At 41.3% G+C, this 26,715-nt stretch overlaps 1 protein-coding gene across 2 annotated transcripts in view; it reads right to left on the bottom strand.

The window, feature by feature from the left end:
- Positions 1 to 15,621: 15,621 nt before the first annotated feature.
- PIK3CG (phosphatidylinositol-4,5-bisphosphate 3-kinase catalytic subunit gamma) overlaps positions 15,622 to 26,715 on the bottom strand; it is a 33,697-nt gene continuing 22,603 nt past the window's right edge. For both annotated transcript variants that reach the window (XM_065049047.1, XM_005498099.3), the window contains exons 8-11: positions 25,496 to 25,626; positions 24,767 to 24,878; positions 22,619 to 22,776; positions 15,622 to 17,664 (exon numbers count right to left, since the gene is read on the bottom strand). In XM_065049047.1, the coding sequence (XP_064905119.1) occupies positions 17,383 to 17,664; positions 22,619 to 22,776; positions 24,767 to 24,878; positions 25,496 to 25,626 (683 nt within the window). In that variant the 3' untranslated portion in view covers positions 15,622 to 17,382. The remainder of the gene's footprint in view (positions 17,665 to 22,618; positions 22,777 to 24,766; positions 24,879 to 25,495; positions 25,627 to 26,715) is intronic.

Consider the following 26,715-nt stretch of genomic DNA (forward strand, 5'->3'; position numbering starts at 1 on the left):
AAGGAATGGGGAGGGAGGGCAGACCAGGGCAGGCAGGCAGCAGCATACTGCCTTTCCTGGGACTAAAAGGTCCATCGTATACTAACAGGTCATCCTGGAGAATGGCAACTAATCATATCCGGGGCTTTAATGTGCCCAGTTGCCAAGTAAATTTGGGGATCTTAGCAACTGAGATTTTCCATATTTGGTTGTCAAAGAAAGTGCAGTGAACAAGCCCTTAGTCAATGGCAGTGGCCCTTGGCTGGGTTCATTCTGGTATCTCCATGTCTCTATTGTACTGGGGAGTCTCAGTGTGAGTACTGGAAAGCCTTCACCTGGTCGAGGTCCCACTGAATGGCAGCACTGGCATCTGGTGTATCCATCACTTCTCCCAGTTTTGTACCTTCTGCAAACTTGCTGAGGGTGCACTCTGTCAGATCATCCGGGTCACTAACACAGATGCAGCCTAGTACAGGGTGACCCCTGGGGTATGTCACTAGTGACTGGCCTCCATATTTCTATTATAGGTAAGTATAGGTTAACATCTTAACATCCACCCAAGTTGTTTGCAGGAGCAGGTAAGGATTTTGTCCCTGGAAGGGTTTAATTTCTGCTTGTAAATATATGAAGAGTAATATATATGGAGTTTTTCTAAACGCTTTTGAAAGAGCATATTTTATTTGAGACAGACTGAGTGCTAGAATTTATTTTGGAATAACTGCTACTGTCGTGCTTTAACCCCAGCCAGCAACAAAGCACCACACAGCCGCTCGCTCACTCTCCCCTTGTGGGATGGGGGAGAGAACCAGAAGGGCAAAAGTGAGAAAAACTTGTGAATTGAGATAAAGGAAGTTTAATAGGTAACGCAAAAGCCACGTGCACAAGCAAAGCGAAACAAGGAATTCATTCACTATTTCCCATGGGCAGGCAGGTATTCAGCCATCCCCAGGACAGCAGAGCTCCATCGCGTGTAACGGTTGCTTGGGAAGACAAACACCATCACTCCAAATGTTAATCCCCCTTCTTCTTCTTCTTCTGCCAGCTTTATATGCTGAGCATGACATCAGATGGTGTGCAGTATCCCTTTGGTCACTGGGGTCACCTGTCGCAGCTGTGTCCCCTCCCAGCCCCTTGTGCACCCCCAGCCCATTTGCTGGTGGGTGGTGTGAGCAGCAGAAAAGGCCTTGACCCTGTGTTAGCGCTGCTCAGCCATATCTAAAATATCCCTGTTATTAACACTGTTTCCAGCACAAATCCAGCATATAGCCCCATGCGAGCTCCTATGCAGAAAATTAACTCTACCCCAGCTAATACCAGCACAACTACTAAAATATCTATTATTTTAAAATATGTACTACTTAGTAAAGCATTAAACATTAGTTCATTTTAAATATGTACAGTATTTAAGATATTAACTTTTAAAACACGCAGATATTTTAAAATTATTCTATTGTGTAAACAAATCCTTGATTAAAAATAGGGTGTCTTGCAGAAATTCAACAAAATTTAATTGATGGCTTTTATTTTCTTTTGTTTTCCCAACCACTGGCATTCCTCAGTTTAGATGTCAGCATTTCTATGCCTGGAAGCAGGAGAATAAAAATAGTTACACTCTAAAAAGGGTCAGTGCTGAGGCTGAAAGGTCCTGATCTTCTAAGTTATTGCTCTAATGGAAACTCAATGGGACTGCTTGGGTGAGGAGGAATCACCCAGCAGAAATTATAAAATGGGTCTGAGCTCCTCTACTAAAATGGTAATAACTCAAACATGGAAAAGATTATTCATTCTCTGATGAAACAGGACAAGCTGGAGTGTACAAATCAGTGGTTTTTAAAGAAGTGACCACAGCTGAAACCCACTGGAAATCTGTTTTGGAAACAGATGAGAACCTCCTGCTAAGTGGTTAGACTGCAGTGATGTCTGAACAATTGATTTTTAGGGTTGTTTGGGGGTTTTTGTATCTAATATAGATGAGCTACAGTGATGGCAGGCCTTTTTGGAAGCCAAGTATTTGTTCATGTCAATATTAACAATGCCTTGGGCTAGACAGAAAGCTTGAAAACTATGTATTAACATAAATAAAAACCAGTGCATTTTTGGAATTACTTCATTCTGTGGCCTTAGAAGGAAGTTCCTTGGCACAGTAAGATGACCTTATCCTTGAAAAAAAAAAGTATTTTAAAGTATTTTACAACAGAAATATATTTATTTCCTGATGCAGTAGGGCAGAAAAGCTGCTGTTATTCCAAGCAATCCAGCTCGTACATACAAAATCTAAAGAAAACGAGCACATCACCACACCACAACACTGATTGCCTGACTCTTGAGATAAGGGTGAGTGCCTAATAGCTGTTTTCCAGACAAAGAGCACTCAGCTAAGAACCAGGGTACGTGTCAATGAGGTTTTAAAGCAGAACATTACTTACAGCTCAACAGTGATTAAAGAATACTAAAATAGGCTACAGAACTCTATCTCTTCTTTCACTACTCCAAGTGGACGAGGAAAAAATCCCCCAAACCCATAAATCTTCTCTGGCCCTTTAGTACCTGGAGCACGGCCTTGTCTGATTCTGAGCACCTCTCTGCTGATCTCCAGCTTAAGTTTGCTGGAAGAGGCAGCAGCTCGCTTCTAGGATTCGAGGACAGTCCAGTTGGTGTGGCCATACCCTGCTCAAGGATTCTGCCACACTTGGCCAGTTTCAAAGCCATTTGTAGCAAAAGGCATTTAGCACAGAGGAAGGTCCATAATTCTGAATCCTTCAAAACATCAGAGCTAATGTAGCTGCAATTAGTGGTTTTCAGCCTGCAAAAGTGTGTCTAAACTTTTGAATTGCTGCTCCCATTGCCTTTCACTTCTTTTGTGACATTTCTGATTGCTTTTCCCTCTGAAAGACATGATTCCATGAGAGGTTAACTAACTTCCTAACTTGCTTGTTCTCTGTTTTTGTTTGCTTGTTTGGGGGGGTTATTTGTTTGGTTTGGTTTAGGTTTTTTTGTGTGGGTTTCTTTGTTTGTCTTTCATTTTGTTTTTGTGGGGGTTGTTTGTTGGGGATTTTTTGGGGTTTTGGGGGTTTTGTGTATGGCAGATACTCCCTGGCTGTAGGCTGGAAATGAAAAACGTCTCCAGTGCAAAGGTCTTTGCTTAGCACAGCTTGGAGGTTCACTCATGGACAAGTTAACAGGCAATACAAAAATCCTTTCTATTGTTCCAGTGCACTTGATTCTCATCCTTAACCTTTTCAAATAGAAAAAAACCACAGATCTCTGAACATATCTAGTAAACCTCCTTACACAGGAAACTCCGTAGAGTCTTCCGCTTATGTATGTATAGACGTACTTTTAATCAGTGCTGATTTCCTTTCTTACTTCTGGTTATCTCTGAACATATTTGTTGTATTCGGAATAACAGAGCAATTTAGCTTCTTGAGATCTCAGTGGTTTTCTCTGTTGTTCTAGGTCACGATCCTGTAAGTATATGTGTGCCTATGAACCTTTGTGCCTGCCCAGCTTTCACTGTTGGATGGAAGTCTAACATTTTATTTCTCAGAAGCGTTTTTGTTACTAATCCATTTCCAGTGTAAGACTGCAATGGATTAGTTTTCTTCAGGGAAAGATCAGAGGTATTGAAAAAGTGGAAATGTCTTGTGTTTGTGTTAGTTTAAAGTCTGTTCTTGGACTTTGTTGATGACAAAGCTACTAAAAACTGGACCAGTCTGTCTGAGTTTACAAGGACATAATCCATCAGAAGAGATTCACAAAGTGGTTTGGTTTGGTTTGGTTTTTATCCCAGGGTTAGCTCATTTTCTGAGCAAAGTAAACCCATATATTACATTAAATAGGTCTTCCACAGTTTATTGTTTATTTAAAGGCCTGTACTTTAAAGAATAAGTAAGCCAATTCCTTCTCGAATGCAGCTCATTTCTCTGTTACCCACTCTGACAGCTGTGACAGCTGTCACAGGGCTTAGTGCATACCAATTTACATATTAAAAGTAGCTGGAGGTGGAGCAGTCTCATCTGTGGGTTTAGGACCTTAAAACACGATGTGAAGACTCACCAGATTTCACTCTGTTTTTTTTTTAAACAGGGACAATGCTTTTTAACTTTGTACTTCAGAGAGTTCTCTTACGAGAACTCTTACCTGGAAAAAAGTACTGCCCTGAAATGTCCTAATTATTCTCCATGTTGTAAGTGTGATAAGATGTCACTGTGGGAATACATCAAGCTGAGGCCAGTAGTGGGCTGTTTGCCATTCTGGGGTGAATTGTTTCTGGCTCAGTACCATGTTCCTGATGGTGGCATGTGTCTTCTCAGGAAGGACAAATTGCTCTCCTTCACGTTTGGCAAGCTCCTGCTGGCATGCCAAAGAGGTCTATATTTAGTGCTGGTACTGTTTAGCCAACAAGCTGAGAAAATTGTCATGATGATGCGACTAGAGATTTACTGAGGCTGTTTTCCAAGAGCTGAAGAAGACACGGCTGAAGTGGGCTTTGAATTTCCAGCTCTGAATCTTGTTCCTGTTTTCAGTACATCCTGCTCCCAAACCCAGGCCTGCAGTGCTGCAGCTCGAACTAGAGCTTATTCACTGCGATTTGGCATTGGCGAGATTCCTCCGAAGCTGGCTCTTTGGGTGTACAGCTTGGTACCCAGCAATTCGCTCTCCTTGTTCTGCTGAGCCCTGGCTGCAGCTGCCTCCTTTCCTGCTCCCCTGGTGACACGTGCTGTCCTGGCTACACATACGCTCCCAGATGCGCTGGGAGCAGAGATCCAGCGAGCAGCAGCAATTGTTCCCATCAAAACCCTCTTTGCCTGTAATCTGCAATGGGCACCTGGCCTAAATACCATTCAAAAATCTCCTGAGATGGAAGGCAATATGAGCCCTGACACTCACTGTGGGAATCTCACCTCCCCTGTTCTTTCCCAATGTGAAAAAGTAACAGCAGGAACCTCCCAAAGATGTGGAGTGATACCATGGGTTTATCTTATTTCTTATTTATCTTGTGTCCACCTTGAGTTTGCCACAGGGACATCCACTGTTCAACAAGAGCATCCAAGGTTCCTCTTCCCAGAAGGCCATGCCTATGGGCATCACGGTCTTTGCTATCTACGTTTCCAACTGGAAATTTACTCTGTGTTAGTAAGGGTGTGAAAGAAATCACCTCTTGAGGAAGTAAAAAGGCAAATATTCCAATGTAAACATGATTTTATTGCGTTTGTTTAGCCTGTGTGAAGGAATGGACATCGATATGGGATTAGCTACACCAAACTTAGCTACATCAAACAGGTGCTCTGCTCACAGTGTCTCACCTCAAAGCACATGAAAAAAAAGATTAAGGTTGATTCTAATTTCCTCTTCTTGCTTAAAAAATCCATACATGACACGACTTGCTTGTGTCTTGCCACACATTCTCATATGCAAAACAATTTTTGAGATATTCTTAAAAAGGTTGTCAAAAAGGTTGTCAAAAAGGTTGTACCTTAATCCTTTGCTTGGGCATTTAAAACTTCTCTTTCATCTGAAGCAAGCATTGCTTTTGGTTCTTGCAGCTATAGCCAAACCATGTCAAATCAGCTGTGCTTGGGTTTTCTCTTCTGTATGCTAAGCAGGAGGTTCCCTGAACTTGCTAATTTTGCACGTATTTTCTCTTCATTTGCAGTTTCAGTGTTGCTGGCAGCATATTGTGCAATGAAGAGCAAGGAGTTCCCTTCTTCCTTGTATGTCCATTCTGTGTGCATAAAAATTAGGTTGTTTTGCTGATTTAATTTTTGTGAGGACATATCATCTTTCTAGGCTTCTTGTCAAAATACTGACATTTCTTGTGGAATTTTTAAGCGAGTTGACACTTTTTATCATAGCACAATTTCTACCTCTTCTTCCAGTGAATGAATGTTGATTAACAACTCTTGGCATTAGAAACAACTCACAGCTTTTGCTTGTTTTCAGTAGTCCAGCAAACTGAGGGAAGGTCTTGACAACCTTCCTTTGCTTTCATTAGTAGCTGATTGGCTGTTTTTGTATCTTTCTCAGCTTTCTGTTCATTGGGCGAAGAATAACATGGAGAATATGGAGATTGGATAGTGTATGTCTGAAACATCCATCCCGTACAGATCTGCTAAATCCTTCGGATGTTTGTTGTTGACTGTTACTTGAATAAATTCACTGCAGAACTGTTATCTAGCAAGCACTATCACATGGTGACTCATGGGCATGGACACTCTCCAAGTCATAAGCTGTCTCTAGGTCTCTTATCTGACAGGAAGGTATTTGCTTGTATCTTCCAAAGGAGTCCTTTTTCCATGAATAATGCAGCGTTAAGAAAAGTGCAAGATTCCTGTGAGATCTGCTCTGGGTGAACCTGCTTTAGCGGGTGGGTTGGACTGGGTGATCTCCAGAGGCCCCTTCCAACCCCAACCATTCTGTGATTCAAAGATACAAACCAGTTGTTGCAGCGTAGGCACTCAAGAGTAAGCTAATGCACACCCCTACCTTTACAGGAATAGTTCTGTTGTTTTCCTCGCAGACTTCTTGGCCAGAACTAAGGAAAAGCAGCCTTTATTTGGGAAAAACAGTGAAGAAATGAAGTGACAGCAAGGAACTTTCAGCCCAGCTCTCAGCTTTCAGGGCCTTGCTGTCATTTGGACTGAAAGCAGACTCCAGCAAGAACCTGTCCTATTGCATATCTGCTGCCAGTTGTCCCTTCTTTACAATCCTTTTTAATCAAGGAAACCACTGAGCACAGTTCTATTCCTGGACTAGATCCTGCTGCAAAATTTTGAGGCTAGTGGCAAATAGCACCTTCCTTTTATTTCTTGCACTTACTCATACTCAGTTCAACAAATCACTGTGTGTTAATGTTAGGTGTTGGTAAAAGTGCCAGAAAAGCATTTTGCAGGTTGGTTTATCCATCAGGCAGCCAGTGTTCAAGTGATGCCAATACAGCCCATGTGCAGGGGATGGATTCCTCCACTGGGCTTGGTACTAACGTTAGGCTTCCTACACTGACCCGTTCTTCACCAGACGGTCGCTTTATCCTGGTATAAGGCTTTGTAAAACGTAGATTTTAGGAAAAAGTACTCAGCAAATTAATGAGAAATATCTTGCTGCCGGCAATTTGTAGAGACTAAAGGGGATACATAAATGTGAAAATGTATTGAAGATGGAAGTTTCTTGCATTGTATACCTCTCCCCTCACAGCCCGGGGGCCTCGTAGGGCTCCGTCACAGCCTGATTTGCTGTATTGTTGGCTCCCATGTTGTTTGATTGAGTTTGGAAAATTACCATAGTAATCAACTCTCAGCAGGTGATGGTTTCCTCTGAGTGGAGAACGAGCAGCCGCCAGCTCCTGCTGTGCTCCGTTGGGTACACCAGGCATTGCCATTGAGCCCGTTCGGTTCGTGTTCTGGTGTTTTGAACAAAGGAAACAGTCGCTAACTTTTTCTGATCATTCTCGATGGGGAAGCGCACAGTCCATCTTTCCCTGTGCGTATCATTCTGAGAGATCTCCCGAGTATCTTTTTCAGAGCCATTGAGGTGTTTTAGTTGTAATGACTAGCTGCTCTGTTTCTGCAGTCCATACTCAAGAGGCAACTGTTTATTCCTTCCACAGGTCTTTGGTAGCCAAGAATACCTTGTCATTCTGCAAGTTAACCAGATTTCCTAAATTACCCCAAAGGACTGATTGTCCTAAAAGTTTCATTGTCTCATTAGTCTAATTTTATCTTCATTTCTAGTAGGCACTGAGCAGTTTGGGGGAATTATCTGTCTGAGTTTCTCCAAACGTTGGGGTGTTTTTCAGACTTCTTCAATGGTATTTTTTCTTCTGGACTTCTATATGTTTTCATGCCATACTTTTATGTCTTTTAAATCGTGCCTTTTGTGGATTCGTGAAATTTCTACAAATATTTCCTTTGCCTCTTTGAACGGAAATGTTGCTATATGGATATCTGTGCTCCTGTCTGCACTCATGGAGCTTCTCCTGTAACGGTGCTGTTCTCACTGGTGCCAGTGACTTATCTACTTCTAGTGTTGGTTGAATTATGCTTCAGGGGTTGTGGTATCCTTTAAGTTTTTGGGAGGTCTCACTGTGAACTATGTGATATCCGCTGTACATAAATCCTGGCAGGTTGTTCCCATCTGTAGTGTTTTGACAAACCAGTGCTTTTTATTCCATTTTGATGCTGTTGTAAATCAGCATATTGTGATTATAGTACTCTCACATGCATCTTTCTTATTGGCCTAACTCTTGTGAAGAGGATACACAAAAGGGTGCTCTCTGAAGTGTTGCTTTACAATGAGCACTGAAAGTAGTTAACTCGCTTCTCAGCAGATCCAGCGGCTGATGCCGTTAGCTGGATTTGAGCACAGCTTTGGACAGGCTGCACGTATGATACCAGCTGGGATAACTAGGCTGTGGTGGTCCCACACTGTTGGGTTTTTTGAGCCTTGGTCAGCCTGGAGAAGGGCTGCATTTCTGTTGCTAATGCACTAACTGCAATAGGATTTCTCCATTTTTCCAATCAAATGTGTATTCATTATAAAGTTCCTTTTTCACCTTGAGCCTGATAAGCGTAATCAGGAGGGTGAATGCAGGGCCTGACACCTGGGGAAAGCTTGCTCTTCCACTGCTTTGCACCTTGAAGCGTATACACACAGCTTTTCCAAGTTCTTTCGCTGTTAGATTGCTTTGCTGAAGGGATTCACAGTCAGGAGAATTTTTAGCAAGTTTCTTCCAGTGCAGGTGTTGACAGCATCCATTTACTTCTATTTTTTTGACACCCTGGTTCTTCTGATAACATGAAATTGTGCATTTCCTGGCTATAAGACGTGGCCAGTCTAGCCTGGTTTTAGATTTTGAGGTTCAAGCATCAGCAACAAGAGAATAGAAATGAGAAACTGGGGCAAAGATGCTGAGCAGCAGCAGCAGGGAATAATCATTCACATTAAGGCTTTACCTACTGATTAGAAAAAAAAAAGGCAGGTTTATATTTTATAAAATGTATTTATTCTCATTGGATAGTACTGGTAATACCAGTTCTTAAGGATAGCGAGGATAAGTTTTGCAGTAAAGACCACTCTGCATAGGTTGGGGTTTTCTAGCATTTATGTGGGTGGCTGATGTCATAAAAATATTCCTTCACATACAGATCTCTGCAGCTCATGTAAATCTTTATTGCATCTCATGTAAATCTTAATTGAGAAACATGAGGTAAAACAACACTTCATTTTTCTTGGATGTTCATTGCTCTTTTTCCAGATGCACTTTGTAGGCCTGATACAGAAAAGGAGCATGGGCTCCTGTGGGAAAGAAGTCGAACAAAGAGAGAGCTGGGACTGCACGGTGGTCAGCTTTTTGGAGGGGCGATGGAGGGTTAAAGGAGACACCATCGCAGCAGCCATGGAGAGGCGTGCGTTGGCGTGCACATCCACAGCTGGCTTTGCAGAATGACTGTGTGTACACATGGTGACAGAGGAAGAGAAGGGAGTTTAAAAAGTCAACACTCTACAAATATACTTGATGAGTTAGGATTTTTTCTTCATCTCCAGGCTGGGGTGAGGTTCTTGTGTTTCAGCCCCCTTGAAGACAATTGGTTCCCTTCTTCTGGTGCTAAAACACTGTGAAAACAGTCCTCTTGCTTTTTTTCCCAAATGCTCTACATTGTTGTCTGTGTTTAGATGGCTTGTGGGAATACCGATCTCTAGAGGACAGGGTAAACTAAACAAGTTTTTGTATAAGGATAAATACAGCTTTTTAAGCACACATTAATCTCTGAAGAGCTCATGTTAGTATTTACAGAAAAAAGCAGGGGGAGAATAAGAAAAGGAGAACAGTGGGAATGAGACTTTAGGAAAATGTTTTCTAAGAGATGCATTCCTCAAATCCCTCAGAGGGATACTCGGCTAACATTGAGTTAACGAACTACAGTTGTGCACAGCAGTTGCATGAGTCTTGTGAAAGGGTCCTTTCAGTCTTGTACCTTATCTGCTGATGCCTAAACCCTGCTGGTGGTGCTGGCTGTGCCCCATTCCCTCCTCGGGTGGAGGGCCAGGGCTCTGCCTTTCCCTTTTCAGAAAAGCCGAGTGACGGGGGCAGAACCCTTGGTCTGGCCTTCAGCCCAACAAGCTTTACCTGGCCTCGAAGCCCCAGAGCACAGAGCTCGTCCTGGCATGTAAAGCCTAACTACCTGAACCCCGACTTCTGCACCTGGTTTTGCCAGGGCTGCTGCTGCCACCGGGTGCCTGTTGCCCTGGAAAAGATGTAGCTGTGCCCAGTGGCCACCTACTCGCCATGGAGCTGGTGTCAGCCTTCCACAGGACCTTCAAGTCTCTGGTCTTGTTAGAAACCCTCTCTTTGGTGTGCCATTGCAGATGGTCCTCTGAAAAATGAACATGTTTAGCTAATTAGCGTCTCCCTCGAACACAAGGTCTGTGGAGGCATGAGGAATAGTTACCTGCCTTTGTGTGAGGCATCATCTTGAATCGAATGGTCCCTGCCTAGAGTGTTTCAGTTTCAGACTTGCTTAAAGTTACTGACATCTCTGGGTATTTCTCTCTGCAGGCAGGCAGAGTGTTTTATAAGGTTTGGAAAATACATCATATTTCTGTGGGAAAGAAGCAGGTTTGTAAAACAGAGATGCTGTCATGAATTTCATCAAAATGAAGGATAACTTTGGCTGGAGGGAGCGTGTTTCCTGAGGAGACCTGTTTATCTCATCGAGATTCTTTTGTGCAGAGACATTTGACAGCTGAGCAGAAGAGCTGCCATCCTGCATCACAGCCAGAGTCAGTCCAGGCCGGTATCCTGTCCCTGACGGGGGCAGCTCTAATGCTTCAGAGAAAAAGCCATTTCCATCGTGATGGGAAGTAACTTGCCTATGGGATGAGTTTAATGCCAATCCCAGACACTTGCTGGTTGATTTGGGGCAGAGGTACACACACCATTTCTTTGTATTTTTCTTCAATCTCAGGTAATTTAATGGTAAATATTCTGAGCAAAATTCAACTCTGGACGTATCTTGAATTGGCAGCAGATTTCTTGGGTTATTAAACAGTCAAAGCCCTCATAGCCTTTTGCAGGATAATTAGTCTCACTAAAGGAAAATACATTCAAAGGCAAAAGAGGATCTGGTACAAAGCCTGAGCTGTAGTTTTAAGACTGTTTTGTACTACAGGCCTTTAATATTTCTATTTTTTTTCCTCTCCTTTCAGGAATCTTGCCTGCTTATTCTTCATTACATTAGATTTTACCTTCTTTTGCTGATAACCTACTCAATGTTTATAATTTCAAAAGATGCTGCTATCTACAGATTATTAATTTCCATCTGTTTCTTCGTACACTTAATAAACGGATTGGTGCTAAACCCCGACCATAGACACTACAGCTTTGAGAGCACGACCAGCACTTGCAGACTGTGACTCCCAGTGCTGAACACCGGAGAGATTGCATCTGAGTGTGGGACGTGCTCGTACTTATCAGATACAGCACTCCTGCCACACACAGGGCTCTTTGTTAGCTAAATTTAACTGGTGTGTGCTTCTGGCACCGTGCTGCCGTGGTTTCCAAAGTGACAGCCTCTTCTTTTGCATCCCCAGGAGATCACCTGAGCAGTGGTACCCCCTTTTCTGAGTGCTGTTGCCTCATCCTCCCCAGCCTGCCAAGGCGCTCGCTGTTTCAAGTGCTGCTGTGCACCCTCAGAAACGATGAACCCATGTTCCCAGGGGTAGGAAGGAAAGGATTCTTCCTCACAAGAGCCCACTTGCTCATTATCAGCAGGCAGGACCCCAGCCACTCTCTTGCCGGGTAAAAGAGACCCACTGGTGCTCAAAAGGCCAGGAAAAGCCACGTCCTTCTGCCCATCTTCCTGTATCATGCTAGAACCATCACCAGTGCCTCCTTCACTAATGACATAATGATATACGAACCTCACACAGAATCACAGAATCACAGACTGTCAGGGATTGGAAGGGACCTCGAAAGATCATCTGGTCCAATCCCCCTGCCGGAGCAGGAACACCCAGATGAGGTTACACAGGAACATGTCCAGGCGGGTTTGAATGTCTGCAGAGAAGGAGACTCCACAACCCCCCTGGGCAGCCTGTTCCAGTGTCTGTCACGCTTACTGAGAAGATGTTTCTTCTCATATTTAAGTGGAACCTCCTGTGTTCCAGTTTGAACCCATTACCCCTTGTCCTACCATTTGTTGTCACCGAGAAGAGCCTGGCTCCATCCTCCTGACACTCACCCTTTATATATTTGTAAACATTAATGAGGTCACCCCTCAGTCTCCTCCAAGCTGAAGAGCCCCAGCTCCCTCAGCCTTTCCTCATAAGGGAGACGCTCCACTCCCTTCATCATCTTTGTTGCCCTGCGCTGGACCCTCTCCACCAGTTCCCTGTCCTTCTGGAACTGAGGGGCCCAGAACTGGACACGATATTCCAGGTGTGGTCTCACCAGGGCGGAGTAGAGGGGAAGGAGAACCTCTCTGAACTACTAACAACCCCCCTTCTAATACACCCCAGGTACCATTGGCCTTCCTGGCCACAAGGGCACAGTGCTGGCTCATGGTCATCCTGTTGTCCACCAGGACCCCCAGGTCCCTTTCCCCTGCACTGCTCTCTAATAGGTCATTCCCCAACTTATACTGGAACCTGGGGTTGTCTTTGTATCTCTTTATTAGTCCTTATTGTTAATGGCGCAACTGCAGACAAACTGCTTTCTCTTCCACAGCATGATTTGTATTTTCAGCAAATGTGCCACAAAATTTAAAAATATTTTTCTACTTTTTCTGGGCAATTCTGCCTCCAAAATGTGGAGTGGGGTGAGCGTGGCAGGAACCTCTTCCTGCAGATTTCTGTCCAGAGAGCCTGTGATTTCTGTAGTGCTCTTCACAACATATATTGCTTAAGTTGCAATTAGAAGATTCATGAAAACACATCAGTGTTTTTCAGATACCTAAGTATTACTGGCATACTCAAAGGGCTCACCGGACCCTGCAGACAGCTTGGTATTCCAGATTTTAATTTCTTAATTATTATTTCTTATTTTCAAGACTACTTTACACAAACTGAGTTAGACAGTCATCAGCACAGAATTTGTAGCCTGCATAATCCTTGAGACTACTCACGTGGATTTCTGGAACATTGCCAGTAGACAGCAAAAAAAGTTCATCGTGAAAAATACCGTCAAAGAGTTATAATTCCCACTGATACTCTTCTTGAGTTAGCTTCTCATATCCGTATTTCTTTATTATCGGTCACATTTTAGAAGAAATTCTGCTAAATATGTGTTAAATAAGGTAAAATATTCTGCTAATGATAGATTAAATACCTCTAACAAGCGCAACTGGTGTATTCAACGGAGATCTAAATATAACCATGCTGTACACCTCAGCTCCCTTTCAACTTTTCTTCCCATCCTGGAACATAATTAGGCTGGAACCTTGGGGACACACTCGTCACTAACCAACATCTTTATGATCTTGCTGGAGCCAAAGTATATGTCAAATCAAAACCAAGTCTGAGGCACTGACTCTAAGAATAGATTCAAATTTCCACTGTTAATTGCAGTAATAACGTGAATTTAGACTACCCAGAAAATACAATACAACTGAAAGAAGAAGTAGCCCTTAGAAATAATTTTCAGAAAGAATCTTAGAATGCTAATAGGAGACAAGCATGATAATTGAGACATACTCAGAAAATGCAGTAATTTTCTCCTCTGCATGCTGCATTGGAACCTGTGAAAAACGCTGTTAGTGACTAATTTGCATGTCCTGTTTTACAGCCCTTACAAACCTTACAGCTCTCCTGAGGAGCTAGTGTGTTTATGCCCTGGAAGACGTGAGGCCCAACCTCAGGAAACGGTGCTTCGGCTCCTTGCTCCGGCGGTGGTAGCTGTGCCAAAGCTCCGGCTTTCAGGGCTTTGGGTACGTGGCCGATGCCGCAGAAAGTGACAGCCGTGTCCTGCTCTGGGACGGGCAGAGCGGTGCTGGGCCACCTCCTCACCTGAAAGGCCATTCCACTCCAGCCGGACTGCCTCAAACCACATCCCTGTGGTGTTTTCCCTCGCCAGAAAACAAAGTCAGTTGTGGGTGGAGGCTTCCAGGGGCACCCAGAAGCCAACAGATAATCGGTCCCATGAATGCACGGCTATTTATCAATGAAGTGGCAGCAAGCTGCCAAGTAGCTTGTTCTGTGGGTTAAAAGGAGATCTGGCAGCTGCTTTTGATGGGCAGAAGAGGGGCTGATGAATGCCCAGCACCTGACGCAGAGGGGCCAGTGTGGCACCCCCTGGGCAGCCCCACTGCAGGCGTCACGGGCACGAAAAGTGATTAAGTCTGCTAATGAACTCAGCACAGAGGTGCATTTGCTGGCTATAAGAAACATCGCATACAATTCAGCCTGGCACACTGTGAACTGCTGATGAAGATGATGTGCAAGACCAAAGAGCCTTCCTGTGGGTGCAGATCTCGGCAGAGCTTTTCCTGCGGAGCGAGGCCGCTGCAGGAGGACAGCTTCCCTGGAAGAAGAATCATAGAATCATTTCGGTTGGAAGAGACCCTCAGGATCATTGAGTCCAACCATCACCTAACTCCAGTACTAAACCATGTCCCTAAGAACCTCATCTAAATGCCTTTCAAACACCTCCAGGGATGGTGACTCCACCACTTCCCTGGGCAGCCTGTTCCAATGCCTGACAACCCTTTCACTGAAGGAATTTTTCTTAATATCCAACATAAACCTCCCCTGGTGCAACCTGAGGCCATTTCCTCTCATCCTACCACTTGCTACTTGGAAGAAGAGACCAACACCCTGCCTCACTAGACCCTCCTTTCAGGTGGTTGTAGACAGCGATAATGTCTCCCCTCAGCCTCCTGTTCTCCAGGCTGAACAGCCCCAGGTCCCTCAGCTGCTCCTCATCACACTTGTGCTCCAGGCCCCTCACCAGCTTCATCGCCTCCTCTGCACTCTCTCCAGTGCCTCAATGCCCTTCTTATGATGAGGGGCTCAAAAATAAACTGGCTCAGGGAGCTGGGTACCTGGCACACAACTGTCCTGACTGTTAAAGACTGAGGCAAAGGAGGCATTTAATACCTCAGCCTTTCCCTCATCCTCTGTCACTATGTTTCTTCCCACATCATCAGGGGACGGAGATTCTCCTTAGCCCTCCTCTTGTAGCTGATACATTTATAGAAACATTTCTTGTTGCCTTTTACAGCAGTAGCTAGGCTCTGCTCTAGTTGGGCTTTGGCCCTTCTAATGTTTTTTTGTCAATGTGATTGGCATTTATTTCCCTGTTCTGGAGTTACATTTAACAGGAGTTTTACTTATTTTTCAAAACTAGGGACTTATTAAATCCTCAGATTTTTCTTTATAGAACAAGCAAGGAATGAATAAAATACTCTTACAAAGTGGTAATACTCTATTCACATTTTACAATTATAATAACTGCAATTCTAATACTATAGACTATTAAAATTTTAGGTATCTGACATTGTGCAGTTATTAATATGGAACTAAAACAATTCCTCTGAGTGTGGCTGTGAATACGATTTCTTACTGAGATTACATAGTCTTTAAGTAACTGGGTAAAAAATATTTATGTGTATTTTGGGCTAAAGTGCATATTCATGAATGATAATCAAGTGAATAGAACATGTTCATTTATTTCAGATCTACAAAATACAGTTCTAAAAATATCATTTTACAGACAATATTCATCATTTAGTTTATATTTTAGTACGGTCTTAAGCCTATCTTGTTCAGAATAATAATGTAACAGAACAACAAAATATTCGACTCTTTAACTTGTCAGATTTCCCTAACTAGAGTCTGCCATATAGGGTAAAAATATTGTTGTGCACAGTAACCAATTAAACATCTACGTTTCAAGAACAGATTGGCCATGTCTCATAACTGAGACACCAATTACAGTACAGTTATTAAAAATCCTTCAAGAATACACTCAGTAGTAACACTGGTAACAGTAGTTAAAATCTTAACAGTTCTGTGAAATGATCGAAGCAAATGATAACAGAACTTAAAAATTCAGTTAGTCATTTATACGTAATGTAAAACCCACGTAAAACTACAATGAAAGAAGGAATTACATGGGCACAAGTGCAAAAAAGCAACATCGTAAGCCATCTTCTGTCTTTGGTAAAAATCAACTAGCAGGAAAGATACCATAATAATTCAAGTCAAAGACTAATAATTCATGCTATGTATTTTTTTCCTTTCCTACCACAGGCAAACTTGATGATTTGCCAGCATCCTAGAGTAGAGAAGTTAAAATTCTACTTAACACTGCCCATTTTTTCCTCTTTTAAGTTTAAATATTGAAATTAAAGATAAGGATTTTTTTCTTTCATAAATAGCTTTTCAGTAGTATAGTCTCTTAAAGGAATTTAAAAATAAATAGCAAAATATACACAATTTTAAAGATTACATTTAATTCCTTCTAGGTTTATCCTGAAAATATATTACCAAAGAATAAATAACTTTGGGTTTCTTGAGTATTTGGTAAAATGTCAATTATTCTCTTACATAAGAAGTCTTCTCCGAGGAGCAAGGAAGTACCATTGCTTTTTCTACAAAGCTTTTACTACGCAGGTGGAATTATAGTAACTTTACAGTAGGAATATAATCTGTAATATAATATGGATGTTCCCCATTGAAAAATACAGTAGAAAACCTTTCAAAATTAAATCTTCAGAATTTCAGGTTCAAACCTGAGGAACTTCCAGGTAACTCTGAAGTTCTTCTGGCGGGACAGTCAAGCTCCGTTGTGTATGGCAGGTGACACTAATAGTAAGGTAATTTCCTCTCGTGGTGGAGTCAAAGCTGCTTTTCACCAACAACATATTAAAAATCCAAAAAGGACAAAGTGTTAAGGAAGGGACAAAACAGAAAGATGCGGGTGAAGAACACTTGAGTGTAAGGCACCCTGAGAAAGAAGTGAATTGCTTACAGACATTTCAATAGAATAGATTTTTAAATAGATTCTTCTGCTTTTGAAGGGCTTGACCCTCATGAACAATGAAGCTAATGTCACAGGGGATTTCTATTTGGATTTGCAGGTTATCATCTTACTCAAGCTCTTCTTTCATATTTATCTGAAATTATTACTAAAGAAAACAAGAAAAATGCAGGCCACATCAGCAAAGCAACTAGTTAAAAGAATCCAGAAACATGAAGTGTCATTAGACATTACAGAAAAAACCATAATCTTAACTGCAGGAAGATCTTCTGGAGGGGCAGAGCAAAAGTCCTTTGCCTTTTTAGAAGATCCATTTAAGCTGCCAGCAAAGTAAATGCAATTTTGACTGCTCATTTATTCGGAATGCATAAATAACATGTAGATTCACTAACCTCCTATTTACACCCACAGTTCATTTACATAAAATGTTAAGCAGAATGCTTTTCTACTCCTTGTTTGATTCCAAGCACAAGATGTAAAAACCAGTTAAATTGCACAGTCCAGCCCTTATCTCTGCAAACCTCTATCTGATCGAGAAAATGCTTTTTGGCGTCGTCTTCGCTTTTCCCTACTGTCAGCGCATCCCGGATATATTCAATATCCTCTTTGCTGGTTAACTGGGGCATTCCAGTCATTAGCATCATGGAGAACAGGATGATCAGCAGGTTTGTGTGATGTCGAAGAGCTAAATAAGCCTTCACGCATACGTCCTACAAGAGAGAAGAATTTTCTGTTAATTGAGGTGAGCTGAGAGGGACAGGGTAGGATTTTCACAGGGCTCTCAATCACCAACACTATTCAATGACTCGAGGACATCAGAGGAGACCCAACAGAGCCATTCACCCGAGCAGGAACGTGACGTGAATTTCTGCCTCCATCACTCGCTATTACTTCAATTCACCCCCACACCTTGGGTCAACAGTCACTGTTGCACAAACTAAAGGCTCTCTTTAATAATATTATATCAATTACTAAAGCATAAAACCTTAGCTTCACCAAAATTTCCAGTTTCCCTGTCATATGATGTCTTTCTGTGGCTGTTAAAAGAGATGGAAACAATTCACTGTCTTCTTTTCCAGTTGGTACACTCCCTTTTAAAAACCATGGGACGGCAACTGATACTGAATAAAGCAGCACCCTCCAGGGGACTGCTCTTCATTTTATAGATACCCATATCTATCTGTCTGCCTATCTATGGATCTATCTATCTATCTGCTTTGCAGAGGTGCTGGCTTATTTAATGGAGAAGATTTTTCAGGCTTGGTGTTCTGAGAAATGTTTCCAGTTGACAGCTCTAGTTTCCAGGCACACTGCCTGGCTGTAGGACTTCCATGCTTATATATATATTGGATTCCATAGATTTTTTAATAGCCTTTTAACTTCCATATAGAAGTAATTTGTGCTTAAAAACATAACCTTTAGAAGAAGAAAATTGAGGCAGCTTGGAAAAACACGCAATGCTTTTGAAAAGAATATTTAATGCTAAGTGACTAATACATAAACTGAAATGATTATTTCTTATATTGAATTTATTACTCATTTACTTTTAGAAATAACATCTTAAGGAAGACAATGCAATGAAGAAATCATATATCAGAAAGTGAAATTGGGCCTGCAATGCAGTAATGTAAAAAGATGAAAAATATTTCCAAGAAGATTGTTGCTATTAAAACCAAAGCTGAAGCAATGCTAATTAACCTTTCCACAAATGCACATGAATTTTTTAAAGAATTCTTAAGAAATCCAAATATTTTTTAAGTTCCACCAAATCTCATCAGCCCTCTAGAACACCATTTATTTTTGACAAGGTGTATGCTTTTTTTCTTCCTTAGAAACAGCTAGAATTGCATGAATAATCTTAACAGGAGAACCAACCAGACAGGTCAGAAGATGCTAAGGAAGAAAGATGCTATGTTGAAGATCTGTCTGTAGGGTTTCTTCTTCCCTATTGCCTGGGCCCTTCAATCTTTTGCTCTGTTTCCAAATAAATTCTGTCCTGAAATAAGATCATACTTACAACTTTAATGTTAGTTTAGCTCTAGAGAAGCAAAAGATAGGTTGCAATGGTCAAAGCACAATTTAAAGAAGAAAATATCACAGGGATTAGTTTCTCTCCATGATACGAGAGGAAAAAAAAAGAAAAAAAAAAGTAAAAAAAAATAATTCTACTTATGTATTATAAACTTCAAACAGGGAAATCTTGTCACAAGAGTGCGTGTGTGTTTTGTTCCGCTTGGAAGAGATGAAAGCTCTTTATAGTTATATCAAAGAAGGTTTTACATTTCTCTATGGATGATGCATCTCACTACTGCCAGTATCTGAGAAAGAACAACAATTATGCAGTCAAGAACCTGGCATCACTGCATCTCAAAAGTCCTTCCAGAATTCAGAAGATTTAAAAAAATCTGTATCTGCCTGTTACAGTTATTTATTCAGACAGAAACTGAGTGGAGTTTTTAATTAACATCTTCCAAGAAAACTAATTTTTACACTCCAGAGAGAGGCAGCGAGAACCAAAAATAACACATACGTATGTGTCAAGGATACGTAGATGTTTGCCATGGGATCAAGAAGAAAGCTGCTAACTGATCTAAAGCCATAGGCAAAAAGAGAGGAGCTGAGGAGAAACCAACCTCCTGTTGTCCAATAGACAGAATAAAGAATAATTATTTTGAGAACTTGAAACTCTCCTTAGTATGGTAAAGATCAGGCATTTTTATAATATGAAGTGTCCAAGTTTTGTTACGCAGGCCATCCCTTCTCTGTAAAATGTACTACAAATGAATATTTTTCCATGATGAATTGCACACCCTTTCGCTCTCTGTCACCTTTATTTGACAATCAGATACATGAGCATTTGTAAACAAATGGTACAGAAGAAGTTGGTAAGTGCTGAAAAAACAGATCTCTATATTATCAAATCAGCAAAGTAATGAAAGATTGTTACTTAAGTAAAATAAATATAATGAAATAAACACATGCTAAACTAGCAATGACAATTTTAGGCAAACTATAGACAAAGCTCAAAAGACTACAAAAACCAGATGAGGCTCCCTCAAGGGTTTCTACAAGTAAGAAGGGAAAAAGTTGCGTGTACACAGAAGTAAGAGAGTTCCACGGGTTTCAGGCAAAGGCTCGAAAGGAAAAGCCACCACATCTGACACCTGCAGCAAGAGAAATCTGGGCAGTACTAAGGCAGCTGAAAAATTCATAGATGGAACAGAAAAATACTCTTCTTATCAGATTAAGTTATGCCTAAATACATATTGGTGATTAGGACAAATAACCATTAAATACTGCTTCCTACTCAGTGTTTCTGTAATGTCATTAATAACCTCTGGCATCTAATTTTCATTACACCATCGTAAGGAATGCTAACAAAAAGGGAAGCAAAATTTAGATTAAGAGCTAATAGGAACAAGCTTTATTGCTAGTTCCAGAAAAGTTGCCAGGCCACTGACAGCTTTAGGAGTTTACTAATAATGAATTATACTCTGTTGCAGTGAACTTTGGTCAAAATTATTTGTCTAATTAACCTCCTCTGACACCTGCAATATGAGCTACGGCCAACACATCTATCTGTACGGACTGTATCTAATACGTGACAGAGAAATAAAATTTTAAAAAAAGATTCCTCTCAACTACAAGGTATTTTAATGTAGTTGAAAGTACAAATTAATGGGATATGCTCTCAAAAATTAATAAAGGACAAATGCTGAGACTTTTCCATTAACACATGAATGAGTCAGCAGGCACGCTGAATGAATCCCTCAATATTAGGAAACATGATTAATCCAGCCAGTTGAAAAGTGAAGCTATAATTTTGTGTATTTTTTTTACTCTGACCATGTAATTAAAAACCCCCATATTTTACAGCAAAATATGTGATGCAGATCTTGCTCTGTGTTACTATTTTACTTTTATGGAAGTATTTTATTAGTCTTTGAAGCAGGAAAGCATTTTAATGTACTACCAGAATAGCAGTTTATAAACAGCAACTACTGCAGCAACTGTACACTAAGGCGCATTTTTGGGTCAGTATTACTGTTGCCTGTGTCTAAATCATTCCATTTAAACTGACCAACTCACACATCGCAGTCACAGTTCACAAAGGTAAAGCACATTAATCACCTCTCAGCTGGTTAACGACACCAGCGGAAATGACTCTGGAACTGTCACGGCTCCTAAACCCTCTGCATGGCAGCAGTACTTAGAAACTCATACCAGAGTGACAGAATGTATGTTCAGTCAAACGCAGGACTGAAGGCACAGCCTACTGAAGAGAGGCCAAGACCCAAGTCACCTCCTAGTGCTTTTGGTATTTGGGTTGCTGAAGGAAAGGTCAGATATTCTCTAAAACGCTGGATGATCCATATACACAAACACAGCATTACCTTATTACACTGACAGGTTGCTTGTCTTCCAGCTCTCCACTTAGGCACTTTCACTTTTTCAACTGTTTTCTACTTCCAGAACAGAGGTCTTCTATGAAACGACACACCCCCAGTGGTGTTCCAGCCTCACACGCACTCATGGTTCCCACATGTACCATGGCTCACTCCTGGAGAGCCTGGGCTCAGCACTGCCCTCCCACAGCAAAACCCACCAGCCCTGAAATCTTCTGAGCTACAAGCCTCCTTCAAAACACCCGTGCCATGGTACAGTCCTTGTGCAAAACAAAGACTCAAAAATCGCACCTGGTTCTTTAGTTATTTTCAGAAGTCTGGGCCCAAGGGTGACAGTTGCCCCGTTATTTGGTGTACAGTCATGTGTATGTTCAATGCAACATATTCACTATCCAACAATAAGAACCTTAATTGGGTACTCAGCTTGAAAAACTAGACTCAGGACAGAGAGACTGGTTCGTTCACAGGGAATTCTGAACATCTAAGTTTGGCTTTTCCTTTGACTCACACTCAGGAGGAGACTTTTCACATGATAGGGAACCTGCTTTCTAAATCAAGCACTTATCTGCAGTCCCTAAAGATGAGCCAAGGAATAACACCCCAGACATTCATTTACTTCTGCTCAGCCATTTCATTAAACATGCTAAGCAGCATTTTGTGTTGCTCCTAAACAAGCTTGAAAAATCACAACTGCTTCGGAGGGGCTCAGTTTCAAATAGAAGCTACAATAGAACAGATTTCCTTCTCTTTCAGAGCGTTAAGGCCATTCAGTTCACAAGACCAGAACCTGACACAGCTCAGGGTCACTGCAGATTTCCATTCCCATGCAGCCCCAGCCCACAAGGGCAGAATCAGGAGAGAATAAGACCAGCAGAGCCAGCGAAGAAATGCCACCCACCTGCTCGTACTACACACAAGGCTCTGCTTAGTGCTCCCAGGCTCCTCTAATGGCACAAACACTGAAGCTCTCTACAAGGTATTTTTGATCAAGACAAGAAACAAAGTACTGCTTACGCAGTCTGCTGCTAACTGAAGCTTTTCAATGTGGCTTTGTAGACATTTGAATTCTAGTTCCCATAATCCTACAGATAATTTTTGCTCTTAGTTGGGCCTAAAATATCCCAGAATTGCATTATGATTCAGTAAATCTAATTAACATAATACCCAAGAGCCTAGATCTTTGAAAACTAAAGCACTGATATTCATTTCAGAGGGTAAAAACCACTGCTTTGATTTGCAGCTAGATATTCACCCTTACCTGAAATTTATGGAAATGGAGACTTGTCTTCTTTCCGGAAGTCCCCATGACAAACAGGAAATCTGGAGTCAGCACAAAAGGAACTCTTTCCTTATTAATTCCAAGGAAGCTTTTATAATTCCCAAGAATATGGCCAAAATCAATATGGAAAAGGTTACCTTCATAAAGAGAAGTAGTCACGGTTAGGCTCAAATATAATAAACTGTCACTGACACTTACTTGTATTCACAATAATTACAAGCCCTCTTTTTTAGAGTATATAAGATCACTCTTTAGTTCATCAGAAAAGCCTATTTTCACTCTTCTTTTTTGAAATATATAATTATGTCCTCTTGGCAAAGTTACTTTTTATTTATCTCTGGCAGTTGTTATAAAACAGGCAGAACTGCTGTATTTTCTAAACATACACTCACAGCTTTTCAAAAATCAACCAAGGAAAGCTTGTGCCTCAGATCTATAACAATCAGCTCCCAGCACTACATGGAAAAGGCTTGTAGGTTGTGTTTCAAATAGCCAAGGGATTCTGGTGCTATCCAGCTCCTTGGCTAACGTCATTCACGAGAACCACGCTGCTTCTTCCTCACAGACCTTCATTACTGATCTTTAAACCACCCTGTACTGTGCAGAAGTTTGCATTGTTACCCTTCGCGTAACTTTCGAGATTGTAATAGGGTATCAGGTCCCAAGAAAGTAAAGAAAAAGGATCACTACACCTACAGGACTGGAGTGTGCTGCTGTTCTTCGGATTACTTTATTGCTTTCACTAGCAGAGAAGATGTAAGGATAAAAGAGTATGGTTACTTAAAAACAGCTTTGTAATGTACATGTATACAGAAAGATAAAATCATAGAATTGACAAATGGTTTGGGTTGGAAAGGACCTTCAAAGGTCATCTACTCCAGCCCCCTGCAATAAGCAAGGACATTTTAACTAGATCAGGTTGCTCAGAGCCAAGATGATACTGAACAGTTATCATTAGGTGGAACATCCTTAGATGTTCCAGCCTTTCAGCCAGTTTCTGAGTCGTCCCAGCTGACCCCAAACCTGACGCCCTCTGCAGACCTCTCGGACTGACACCCTTCTGGCTGCTCTGGCTCAAGACTCCAAGGCCAACTTGCTCGCACCACAACAGAGAAACCTTCCTTTCCCTGTTTCCTACTGACCTGTCCCTAATTTTCTGCCAATTGGCACTAACATTGCATTATATGATATATAATGTTGAAACTACACCATTTCTTTGTCTGTTTTTTCCTCAAGGACTCTGGCAAACTTTTTTACTGTAGTTTTCAATTAGCTCATTTCTGCCTTCAGGGTATATTGTCTCTCCAGCCTTCAACTGGTAAAACTTTAACTACAATATGATTAATATTAAATATACAGCCTTCTAATTGAGCCCATAAGTATCTTCTGTCTCTTAGCATTATGTAAAGACTAATTATGAAGCAAGATAGTCATGAAACTGGAAGTGAATTTCTTAGACCAAATAAAACCCCTCCATATGTAGCGTTTGTTCTGGGGTCCTTTCTGGGGCTTCCACAGACGAGTGAAATTAGGGATGAACCAATGAGCAGCTACAGAAATAATTCCCAAAGTTTGTAATACCAAAAAAATGTGGTTCTTTCAGGAGGATTGTAACCGTCCCACAGACATCAGCAGCAAAACCAATACAATCCATGTACACTTATTTTCTAGGATTTTCTACAAAGATATATAAAGCAATTATGTTCCTTGGAAGTGAAAATAGTCCAGTAACATCCGAATTCTGACACAGATATGGTTCCACTAACCACTGTCAGAACCACATCCACTGTCTAGACAGGTGAATAGCTGTCTGCTTTTTAAAGTTTTTTGGCTTTTAGATCTAGACCCAAAATAGTTTTACATTCCTCATGACTTAGTTTGTAACAAACTCAGCCTTGAAAAAGAATGACATTATTAATGATAAATATCTAGAGCCTATATGAAGGCCGAAAGGGCTGACAATACATTTCAACATTATGGGAGGACCTGAACTTCTAAGCACTGCCGACAGAACTGGATTGTCTCTTCATTGATTGTTAAATGCATTATTTATTGAAACAACAGTTAAATGTAGTGAAGTATAGACAGTCCCCACCTCTTCTACGAAATTCCCAAAAAATAACTCACCTGTTTCTGTAATCATGATGTTGTCATTGTGCCTGTCTCCTATTCCAAGCACAAAGGTTGCCACACAGTATCCAGCACAAGAATAAACAAATCTTTCCACAGCTGCCTGAAACTAAAAGTAAATCTTAGAGATGTTACATGCTTCAATGCTAGAAACTAAATTCTGTCGTTCTCAAAGTCATATGCCTTTCTGTCGACATGTATCTAGCAACAGTTAGGCAAACTGTCTTGTAAAATACACCATTGCACAGCAGAGATTAAGATCACAGCCCTGCATTGCGCTCGCTGTATTGTGTGAGTAGGCTCTATCCATTAGGACAAATAAAATAACCATAAAGTTTTCCACACTGAGAAAAAAAGCTGCCAGAAAGCTCCAGTAGGCCACTGGACCTACCTAAGCAAAGGAGTTGTAAGATCCAAACTTGTATTTAAATCCTCTAAAACTACTTTGCCTTTCACTGTTATTATATATCCTTTCAATCTGCTCTTCACATATCACTTCTAAATATCACTGACAAAGGAGTCATTTCTAAAGCATCTTGTTTCTTGGAAACTCGATTGCCAGCTGGATTCCAAAGGCTCTTTCACAGACACCTGTGGCTGAGTACAAGGAAAATGAATGGATTTTTTAAACTCACGTAAATAACACAAACACAACCGCATGGGCTCTGCGCTCCTAAATGAGTAGGGTGCATTTCAAAATCCTACTTAAAAATTCAAAGAACTCACCTTCTCTTCAATCATGCATCTTTCCTTGAGCCACTGGTTCAGTATTTCATCCTTAAACGCACCAGTGTTTCCAACTGTACTCTGCTGAATTTTGGCAATTGTTGTAGCATCTTTCACAATTTCGATCATTCCTACAGAAAGCAAGGAAGACATTAATAGTTATTGAATTTAAATAAAAAATATAACAAATTAAATGTAATACTGCAGGGTTTTTTTAAAAACAACTGCAGAATTTCACATGTTGTTAGCAGAAATTTATTTTACAAGCAACATTGGTTCTGGTTCATTCCCAGCTGAAACCAGCCAGCACTCGTAACTAGCCCGGCATCCTAAACTCCTCTGTGAGAATGTAAAACCTTTTAAAATGGAAAGAATCACACAATGAGTGGTGACCCTCTGCATAAGGGTTTTCCCAAGGAAAGGAACTACCTCCTGTCCTCATCCCCTACATAAGCCCAGGTATCATTCACATTCCCACCAGCTTCTCTCCAGCTTCACAGATTTGAGGAGCTGAAGAGAAGCTGCAGCTTTGCAGCAACCTGGGGACACAAGTGTCGCCAGAGCTGTGGCACAGGAACAGAGCTGTCCCTCCTGCAGTAAATCCAATTTAAAGTTATGTGTGCATATGCACAGAAAGGTTCAGAAATACCAGTACACAGTGAGGTATAGCAGTGGGATTGCTGATGGAAAGCTCTGGCTGGTGGGGCTCAGAGGTTTGTCCCTAAACTGAACAGAACCTCACAAGGGCAAATCAGCACATCACAGCAATATGATGCAGAAATAGACTTGTACTGTTCATACCAACATGGCATGTGATGAAAGGGAAAGTAGAAAGAAAAGCAGAAACAGAGGATACAACACAATTCTGCACTGTAGCCAAGGCTGGCAAATGCAGTCTGCCCATGTACTGGGCATGTCTGCATGGGGAAAGCCAGATTTTAGTTGGACTTATTTGGTAGCTGGGAATGTATTTTCTTGCTCTGGTTCAAGTTCAACAGTGTCTTCTAGGTAAAAGCGTGGCTTCAGCTCCAGCTCAAAGACAAATAAGCAAACAAATACATCCCTTTCTCCACAAAGTGATTAAAAGCAGTTTCTGATTTGGTTTCAGTTTGACTATCTCTCTGAAATGGATGAATTTCTATCCACAGTCCTACCCTTCTTCAATTACTGAATTATGCGCAAACTTTTCAGTGACAGGGTTACAAGGCAGTAATCTCTTC

Source organism: Columba livia, chromosome 1 (genome assembly GCF_036013475.1).
Source record: "Columba livia isolate bColLiv1 breed racing homer chromosome 1, bColLiv1.pat.W.v2, whole genome shotgun sequence".
Lineage (NCBI taxonomy): Eukaryota > Metazoa > Chordata > Aves > Columbiformes > Columbidae > Columba > Columba livia.